The sequence below is a fragment of the Saccostrea echinata genome, unplaced genomic scaffold (assembly GCF_033153115.1).
Source record: "Saccostrea echinata isolate AGI-Se365-2 ecotype Australia unplaced genomic scaffold, CSIRO_AGI_Sech_v1 ptg000001l, whole genome shotgun sequence".
NCBI lineage: Eukaryota > Metazoa > Mollusca > Bivalvia > Ostreida > Ostreidae > Saccostrea > Saccostrea echinata.
Genome location: NW_026889750.1, coordinates 50,425,639 through 50,436,154, shown reverse-complemented (window position 1 = coordinate 50,436,154; position 10,516 = coordinate 50,425,639). Strand labels below are relative to the sequence as shown.

Sequence of the window (10,516 nt, the reverse complement as noted above, 5' to 3'; positions counted from 1 at the left end):
CATTATCCATGACTTTGATGACACGCCCTTGACTGCATGGAGAGAATATCAGTCATATAAGTCACGAGCTATAGTTTCTGTTTTTCATTATGTTTTTATTTACTATTAGTTTTGACAAGCTTTTAATAATTTATTGCACAATTTCTTTTCTTATATTATCTGAATTAAGTAAGTGTTGTTTTGTCCTAACTTCTAAAGACAGACAATCGAGCTGAGGCAAAACGTCATCTCCCCTCTGTGTGAGACAAAATTATGATTAGTGTAGACGGTAAGTTATTCATCTACTCCCGAATCATTACAATGTATACTTGAATCAATCAAGATTTGTAACATCCTTCCATATTCTCCATAACATTTATTTGTTCCCCGGACTGAGCCTGACAAAAGGACCTGGTGATCAATCCCTCGGTGTCAATGATCAGGGCTTTCCTTACCACTGAATTAGGTGTGATAAGATCTTTATAATTCACCCATCATATAAGAGGTGATGTTTATGCCCCTGTCAAGCTTTTGTCAGACATTTCTTGTAAAACATTTTTACATCTGGTGCATTCTTTACTAAAATAGACAGTCGAGAAAATAGTTGTTGTCCCAGTAATTTTACAGCTATAGATGTTATGGGTGTTTTGTTTTCCTCTTCCATTGTCAGTGAGTATTTCTACTAGGGTAATTTAGTGTAGAAGAATAAGTAGAAAACGCCTGTAGTTAATTAGTACTGCATAACCATGCATTGGTTAATTAATACTATCTTGTTTTGTTTTTTTTATTTCCAAACAAAGTTCAGTAAGTGGAGTATGCAGAAAATATTTTGGACCCAGTAAAATATCACTTAATTATGCTAGCATTTAGTTTGTACATGAAATAGTATCTACATCAGATACACTTAGGAAATGGGGGAGGGGGGTCATTGTCAAAAAATGTATACTCAGTAATAAAAAAAAAAACCTCTCTGCAACTGTTAAAAGAAAGTCACTTTTGAACTAGTTTACGTTCAAATTAATATAGTTTATTTTGATTGTAACCATATTTGCATCATTAAGTGTTCAATTTTGCTTTAAAAAAATAATAATAGTTTGTTTTCAAATGAACAGAACTCAAAGCAGAAAATATTTCCCGTCAGACACAATGAAAAACAAGATGTGTTTTAAGAACAATGATGCTCCCGTATGGCAGTTCATGACCAAGGTTATTCAAAAATAGGTCATGAGGTCAAAAATGTTGTTACCAAAATAAAGGTCTTGTCCCAAGGAATACATGTAAATACACATGTGAACAAGAATAGATATGGGTTACCCCATATCCAAGATATTCGACTTTTAATTTATTCGAATTTTCATTGTGCTCAGATGATTTCTAATAAAAAAACAAGTATTTACTGACAAAACGTCAGAGATACTCAAGCTGTAGAAAGTCATAATAAAAGTGCCATAAATATCCTAAAACGACAAAATATTTAGGCTACTGAGTTTCAACATCTTTTGTTGAATAAAATATGCATGTACTAGGAAACAAACTGCATGTTCATATATAACGTTAGATGTAGATGCATGTAGTGACTATCACAAAGTCGCTAAAAATAGTTTTAATTTCACATAGAACATAGACTAAATATAATTAATCGTATAATTTTAAAAATGTATTTAACACCTCGTTCATTTTCAGGAATATTTAAACCAAATAGCATGTTACAGGCCTGTAGCAACGTTTTCAAAGTGAAGGGGGGGGGGCTCCGAAAAAAAAATCCCGCGTACTATATGGGCCTGTGCTACATGTGTACCATCTAACTTTCCAATGATATAATCTTCTGTAAAAAAAAAAAATTCAAATCAAATTCAATCCGTTATGGATTATCAAAGATAGCCCATTTTTTTTTTAAATAGCAAAACTATAGATCTATCAAGGATAGATTTTAATTTATTTTTTAATTTTTGTGCTATTAAATTACTATCACCCATAGTATAGGCAGATGTTAAAGATGGTCAACATGTCACCTTTTAGAACGAATGAACTTGTAATCAATGAACTTGTCCAGAGATGCATTGACGGCCGTTGTTAAACGCAAAGGAAAGCGCGAGATCGGTTGCGGCTATGGAGCATCACTGAATATTCCTTCGTCATAGGATAGAATCCGACATTTAACACTTAATATAGATTTTGAATATACAGATGTTTTGAAGATAAACATAGTATATTTTCGTGTTTTTAAACTGAGTAGATCGATGACCTAGTCTCGTTTTAGATAACTCAGCCCCTCTAGCCCAATTTAGGGCTTGAGTAAAAAACCTGCACTTCTTATGAAACTGGTGTATAGTTCTAAACTTCTTCATTTCCGTAGCAAATACTGATACCCAGTCTACGTGATCTAAGCGTCTCTAGCAAACGGTGCACACACCTGAGCTTGCAAGACCAAATAGCCTAGGTCTACACACGTGCGAAGATCCTTTCAGACGAGCTCGGAACATTACGTCGCTTTGCCGAGAGGTTACGATTGCAGGTGTTTAACCATAATAACCATTCCGTTATTCATTAAAAGAGAGAAAAAAAACACACAGTTAATGATTAACATATCCATTCAAAAGAAATTATAAGGCAATGAACGAACAATAATAATGACAGTAATATAACTGGTGAAAAGATTTATCATTATCAATCGAAGTATGACCTATATATTTTCGGGAAAAAAGACTGAGGAGGCAGCGAGCGTAGGAATATGAAAACTTTTTATTTGCTTTTCCGGGGAAAAGATGATTTTCTTAAAATCTTTTTACGTTAATTTTGTTTTCTTTAACGTATTAAATATACATCATTATTCTTAACATTTGTTGTAATCTTGTATATACTGATCATGAATGGAACTATTTTCGTCGGAGCAATTGTGTGAAGAGTACCTGACTTTAGTAATATATCTTGAATAGATAATATGCACTGATCGAATATATTAAAAATGAAAGCCCTAGAACCAATCTAATTAAAATTAGATGTTCCGAATCCGCTACCGCTTGAGAAGCGGTAACGGATTCGGAACATCTAATTTTAATTAGATTGCCATGGAACCAACTTTTCAGAAGTTATTGCCAAGGTTAATATTTAATTAAAGTTTTTCAAAACTAGGTCAAACTCCAAGGTCAAGATATAAAAAGTGTTGGTTTCCTAAGAAAGGCTTTGAGCGCCAACAATTCAAATGTTATGACCCAGGTTTTAGTTTTCAAAAGTGTGATAAACTCTAAGGTCAGGATTTCATAAGTGATCCCCCCTCCCCCAAGATCTTGTTACAAGTAATACACCTGTATAATAGAAAAGCCCTAACATCAACTGTTCAGAAGTTTTGGCCAAGGTTAATGTTAATTTTTTAAATAGATCAAAGTCAAAGATCAAGATCAAAAGGTAAAAAATGTTGATTTTCAAAGAAAGATCTTGTCTTGAAATACACAGAAATTTGAAAGCCCTAGCACAGACCATTCAAAAGTTTTGGCCAGGGTAAAAGTTTGGTTTTTTTCTTTTTCAAAAGTATGTCACGTTCGATGATCAAAAGGTTAAAAATGTTGGTACACAAAAAAGTCCTGTCACAAGGAATATATATGTGAAATTATGAAAGACCTAGTACAAATCATTCAAACGTTATGACCAAGGTTATTGTTTTGTGGACAAATAGACGGACAGGCAAAAACTGCGTGCCCTGAATTTCTTATAACGGGGGCATAAAACCATACCCCGATATAAACCTTTTACTTCTTTGTCTTTTTGAATGTATCTTTTATCAAACATGTTTTTTTTTTCTGTATGAACTTGGTTCAAGAACTTGCTTGAGTTAACGGACTCTTTTCTGGGTCTGTGTCTTAACACAGAACTCGTCTCAAATATCTATAATTTTCCGCAAGGACTGATTAAAGTTATATATCGTTGTCTATAATATGTATTATTAAGCTGACCCACGTGGCAGCCTAGACTTACCAGACAGGGCATTCTGCTAGATCGCCTCTGTCTCGTCATTATTCAGAAAGACTAGTTATTGACCGTTTTGTCCTAAAATACGTTTGATTGAAGCATGACTCACGCCTAAGGATCTTTTGATGGGCAGAGGACGTATACGAAATATACAAGTATTTTAAACAATGGAATGCTCCTTCTTAACGTAATTAAGGATGAAAGGAAAATTAATTGAAGTCAAAGAGGAAGAAGATGTCCGGTTGAATTCAGTCTATAAAAATATCTAGAGGAATTCTGCAAAAAAAATTGTAAAATTCAGTTATAAAGGGATCTTTTTTTTAATCTGAATCCTTTCAATGTCAGATTTGTCGCCCTCAGGCTTTGGTTTTTATTATTCAGTACATTTGAGGCCAGTGGGTTATTCATCAAGAAAGTCGAGCCAAAGCAAGATTCTATTTTGTAATAAGGGTGAATTTGAAGTTCTTTGAAACAAACAATTCTTGAGTGTTTCATAAAACATATCGCCCTACGATAGCAACATTTTAAGAAAATGTGGCACTTGGGGAAAAAGGAGAAAGGACAAGATAGGTTAAGACCCCTTTTTGGCCCCTGGTTTGGGGTGTCTTTTAGAATGATGCAATAGTTTATCAATTAAAAACCTGTTGTCACCCCTGCCACAAAATAAGTATTGGTTCTAAGTTATGGGATACACAGGGAGCACAGGAAGGTCAGAAAATATGTCAATTTCCGAATTTTCTCATTTTTATGCAAATTTTCATCGATTTTACAGCACATTTTGGTTCAGAAAACATAGAGCACAAGCTTGCCTATCTACCAAATTTATATATTTTATACACTAGTATCAGATGCATCTTATGTATAAAAATCTCAGATAGGCAAGCTTGTGCTCTATGTTTCTCGAAGTGAAAAGTGTCTCAAATTTGATAAATTCGACCAGAATTGAGGAAATTCAGGAAAATGTCCCACTTCTGCACCCTCTTGTGGCCTTCGTGTAAGCTTTGAATCAAAATTAGTGCTGATCTTAAAACAAGCATCATTTTAAGTTCTTAACTACAAACTATCACAATTTTAACTGTGTTCTGACTTCTACATCGAATAAGGGGCCAGATTCGGCCTTTACCATACCTTGTCCTTTGTCCTGTACCTGTAACTTTAGTGATTAAAATTTTATTATTAAACATTTGAATCACATGTTTACGAATAAACTCCTGTAAGCTCCCAAACGTTGAATTTATCGGAAGTCTTCATTTTTTCCCAGAACTTGATTTTATTAATTTTTTTGTTTAGAACACCATTAAATTTTAATTAATAGAGATCTTATTAAAAATATATTTGCGTTGTTTGAGAATATATGTTAAATGTTGTCTACTAGTACTATCTAAAGATCATCGGAAACCCATCGGTTTCCGGCGATGCTACCTAGTCAATTCCTGACGGGAAGTCAAGAGAAAAAGATCTGGTCACAAGGGACTATGTACATGTGTACTTCAACACCCAGATGATATAAAAATGTGAAAATTGTGCCTATAAAACCTTGAATTCTGTTGTTTATTCTCCATAACGGAAATAATAAAATTTCAATACATCGAATGCGCAACGTTTAATCATAAAGTCATGGCAGGTGCCTTCCTTCAGTTTGAGTAGAAGCTCCACGAGTTTCAGTACAACGAGAAATCATAGGCACTCCTCATCTTAAATAAATCTTACCTGAAATGTAAAGTTATTTACTTGACGTAAAGATACTAATAAGTAATTTTATTTAGTACTACCAATTATACATGACAGCTTCTCCACTGCCTCAATTTTTTTTCTATTGAGGTAGTGGAGAAACTGCCCCGTTTAAAAAAATCGAGTGTTACATGGGTTTATCATCCGCACTTTTTTTAAAAAGAATAAATAAATTTGATAATACACGTAATAATAAATAAATTAAGTAAGGTTCTGTGTAAAAATCATGCAAAGGGTGATATATGAGGGTTCTCAGAATTTGATGATTTTTCACACATAGTTTTCTTTTGCCCTATGAACCATGTATGCAAGAGGAAAATTGTTTTGATTCACGGTTACCATGGAAACATGGGAAAAGAAATTTCCCTAGCAACCAGCCAATTTTCAGCTTCGATGAACTAAAAAATCTCTTATCTTTCAGGCTCAAATTAAATGTAAATACTAAAAGAATTTCTTTTTCATTGCTGTTATTCTCAAGATAATGATCTTAACAGTTTTCACAATCACAAATATAGAAATAAGATTTAAAGATATATCTGTGATAGATGTGGGAATATATGCATGTTTTTCCTTTTTTGCTGACTCAGCATTTTCCTTGATTTTGGAATTATTCAATGCCTAATTACGCCAGTGATGGACCTCATACAGACATCCTGTGTATATAACATAAAAGCAGAGGATTTTGACTTTTAGAATTTGAATTCAGAAGCGTATAATTTTTAAACATTCCTATCCGTTGCCTAGCAACAAAAATGGATGTTTTGATGAATAAAGAGAGAAAAAAAATTGTAAAATGCAAAAGTCATAAATCACATAACTTGTTATCTTTGAATACTCAAAACAAATTTTACAATAAATTGAAATTTTTGAGACCTCTCTGTAAACTATGGAATGTTTTACAATTTGTAATCTCCATGGTAACAGTAATTTCCCCTTAGCAACACATCATAGAATAATAATTTTAGCATATTTACGTACCTGTTGTTAAGGATTCTTCAAAGCATGCTGTAAAATTGTGATTAGGCAAATTTTACAATGCAATTAGCATCTTATAAAATTCTATTTTTCACTTTATTTTCCCATAGCAACGATTCTGAGCACATAGCAACCAATGTAGCCTATGTAGAGTTAAGAGTCATTATCTGTAGGAATTTCAACTGTTTTGATATTCAGAATCAAGATTACAGGACATTGACATGTAAAATCATTGCTGGTACAAAATATACATAAATATATACATTTGCAATCAAGATTGCTCTGAGTACGATCAATTTTTAAAGCGAGGCATGCTACTCACTGAAAAGTTGACGTTACAAGGATTTCAACAACCTCGTTTAAAGTTGGTATTTCGTAAATTTTATGGTCGTTATAATGACCTTGTTAGCAAATATAACCTATCATTGGGTTGTATTTGGATGACTTGTTTCACACCAATTGTTAGGTCTTTGTTTTTATACTGAATTGACTACGGGAAGTTCCGTCATCCTGATAAATACACAGGGCTCACGGCTGGTGTGACCGGTCAACAGGGGATGCTTACTCCTCCTAGGCACCTGGTCCAACCTCTGGAATTTCCAGGGGTCCGTGTTTTATGCCCTCGTCACATATTTTTAATGTTTATAGATTTTATGAGGTCGATCACTGTTCGTTATCTTCACCTTTTACATTGAAACTTCTGTACAGGTGAACTTATTGAAATGGTTCAATCAATGCGAATCTAGAAAATAAAATATGAAGAGACAAATAAAAGACCATCTGTGAATTTCTAAAGTCTGAGGGCTATACATTTCTATCTTTATCATGATTGTCAAACCTAATCTTGGTCATTGATATAAAGAAACTTAATACACTTCAGCTAATTATCTGCAGGCATAGCAAAAAAATTGAATTTTTTATTATTGAACTGAGCAGTGAATTAAAGGATTTTTTACATTCAAGGTACTAATACAAGTACTTTCATAAAAGTGGGTCAGTCAGCAATAAACTTGAATTGATTTGTCAGTCATCAATATTATAAGACAGACTAAAAATCAGCTCCAAACACTTAATAAAAGTAAATTATTAGAAATCTTTCATTTGAGCATATTTTCATAATATCTACATAAATATATTAGGCAGCAGGCATTGCCTATAATTATAGCCTTGTCTATGACAATTAGAAACTAAGTCTAATGGCTACAAATTTTGTATCAAGAGGCCCATTGGCTACACTACTCACCTAAGCACTTGGGCTTAAACAAAACAGAACACAGTTCAGTATTGAAAACTTTTAATAAAATATTGGTCCAAAATTGTTTGACAAAACAAAGGCCTAACTATCTAAAGATGCTTCCATATCTATTTACCTAATCATAGCTTTACAAGATTTTCCCTATACATTTGATCTTTTATCGTGGTCCTCACCCTAAACCCGGGGCATTTGATGTGGACAAACTTAAAATTATCACTTAGGATGCTTCTAAATTAAAACGACTAATCATGGCTTTGCTGTTTTTAAATTTTTCTATATACATGTAGTAAAACATGCTTATATCGAAATACCAGGGATAGACAATTTTAATACATTTTAAGTTTATCTTATGGGTATTATCCACCACAAGAAGAGAAAAAACTAATTACGTTTACCGGTAATCTCATACTTGTGGTGGATACTACCCATAAGATAAAGTTATGTTTTATCCTTGCGTATGCTTTATACCTATACGTAAATAGCACTTCCGGTTTTGACACAATCCCATTCTTCAAGACGTAAAATTTTCGAAACTTTTATTTTTGAAAGTTCTTGCTTTTTAACATAAATGATAATGAGCAAACATTTTGTTAAAAACAAGAAAGCTCTCGTTTTACCTCAACGAAATTTTATTATTTTTAAACTGACTACTGTAAATATGTATTTCAACCCCACTCCCAACACCACCAACGTTCTCACAGGAAACATTAGGCGATCAGTGAAGATGGTGTTGCATGATTCATTTTACCATTCAGGAAAGTCTAGCCACTTTCATCAATATTTTCTTACATTATACTATATAACTTACCATGATTCTATACAAATAGCTGGCTTAGCACTGTCACAATACACAGAATGATTTCAGAGTAGGATTACATTTAATGATTCCTCGGTCTTTACAACGTGTACAACTTCAAAATCAAAAGTTTGTATAAAATGAATCTTCAACAAATTGTCACGTATGTTTCAAAAGACACAGCAAATATCATTCCAAGATTTCATATTTTGTACAGATTTACAAAAAACTTTCTTTCAGCATTTCAACGTTTACAGTGCGACATCATCAATTAACGTGTCGTCGATTTGGATAGAAATCAATTAACATTATTTTACAGGGATTATCTTAATTTTTTGTGAAAAAAGAAAATCTTATGAGATAACTAAAAAATCTAAAAATTTTCAATTAATAAAACATCTATAATTGTGTGACGTGGTATTTGCTTTATCCACGTCGTTTAAATTGTGTATATTCGCTCGGAAAACATCGGGAATATACACCATTTCAACTCATTTGATAAAGTACAGTACCAAATATTTTCTTAACCCACAGATCACTTAGCTGTAATAGTCATTTCATATATAAGCTCCTTATCTATACGCATGCTTTTTATATATTCCTTTGTATAACTTTGATCAATGTTGTGGCTCCACATTACCCCTAAGTGTTATGATTTGAACGAACTTGAATCTGCAGCTTCTGTATGAATAATTAATGGTTTTGTTGTCCTTGAAAAGAAGATTTTTAAAGATATTTCCCATATACGTATGAATTCCTATGTAAGAAAATTCATTGCCTTATGTGGCCAAAACTCCCCCCCCCCCCACATCCGGTCATGATTTGAACGAACTTATCTACACTATCTGAGAATGCTTCCAAATAAATGACTAATCATGACTATACTGTTCTTGAAAAGAAGATTAAAAGAAAACCCTGTGTATTCCTATGTTAGACTTTGATCGCCTATTGTAGCCCCACTCTTCCCTAGGGGGTTATGATTCGAACAAACTTTAATCTCCCCCTACCTCCAGAAGTCATTTTTTAACAAACTTGAATCTACACTATCTGTGAATGTTTCCATATATGATTAAAATTTTCTGACCCATTGACTCTTCCGAAGAAGATTTTTAAAAGATGTCAATAATTTTTCACTAAATTCGTAATTATCTCCCATTGGAAGAAGGCTTGGCCGTTCATTTGGACAAACTTGAATTCCCTTAACTAAAGAACACTTTGTTGCTATTTGGTTGATATTTGCCCAGTAGTTCTTGAGAAGATGTCGAAAATGTCGAAAAAGTTTACAGACAGATAGACAGACGGCAATCTGACAGATGAACAGACCGATGGACGCCGGACAAAATATGATCAGAACCTTGAGCCATCTGCTCTGGTGAGCAAAAAATGGACCAAAGAAACTCGAAACCTGATTTGTAAGTCAACAATATCAAGAGACATACCAAAAATCAGATCATTATATACCGGTCTTGTAGAGTGGGATTTCCCCTCTAAAATTCCCCCCCCCCCTCTCCGGGAAAACTGGCTCAAGAGTAGGATTTTCCCCCGGAAAAATAGACTCTAGAGTAGGATTTCCCCCCCCCCACGGAAGTCCCACGTCAGATTCACTTTCCGGTACAAGCGTGGAAAAAGTATGGTAAATTTACTATGCCAAAATGCAAACATTCATTTTATAAATACTTTAATTAAAAAAAAATGAATTTATTTCTTTAATGAAATAATAATTAAAGAAGTGCTTCAATCAATGAGCTTTGAATGAAAGTGAAGAAATAAACTGAAATGATAAAAACAACAAGAGGCCGATGGGCCACATCGCT

At 33.4% G+C, this 10,516-nt stretch overlaps 1 protein-coding gene across 1 annotated transcript in view; it reads left to right on the top strand.

Moving 5' to 3' along the window:
• Positions 1-602: 602 nt before the first annotated feature.
• Positions 603-10,516, top strand: part of LOC133194065 (Kv channel-interacting protein 4-like) — a 140,362-nt gene continuing 130,448 nt past the window's right edge. The window contains exon 1 of the mRNA XM_061330030.1: positions 603-648. Coding sequence (XP_061186014.1) covers positions 618-648 — 31 coding nt within the window. The 5' untranslated portion in view covers positions 603-617. The remainder of the gene's footprint in view (positions 649-10,516) is intronic.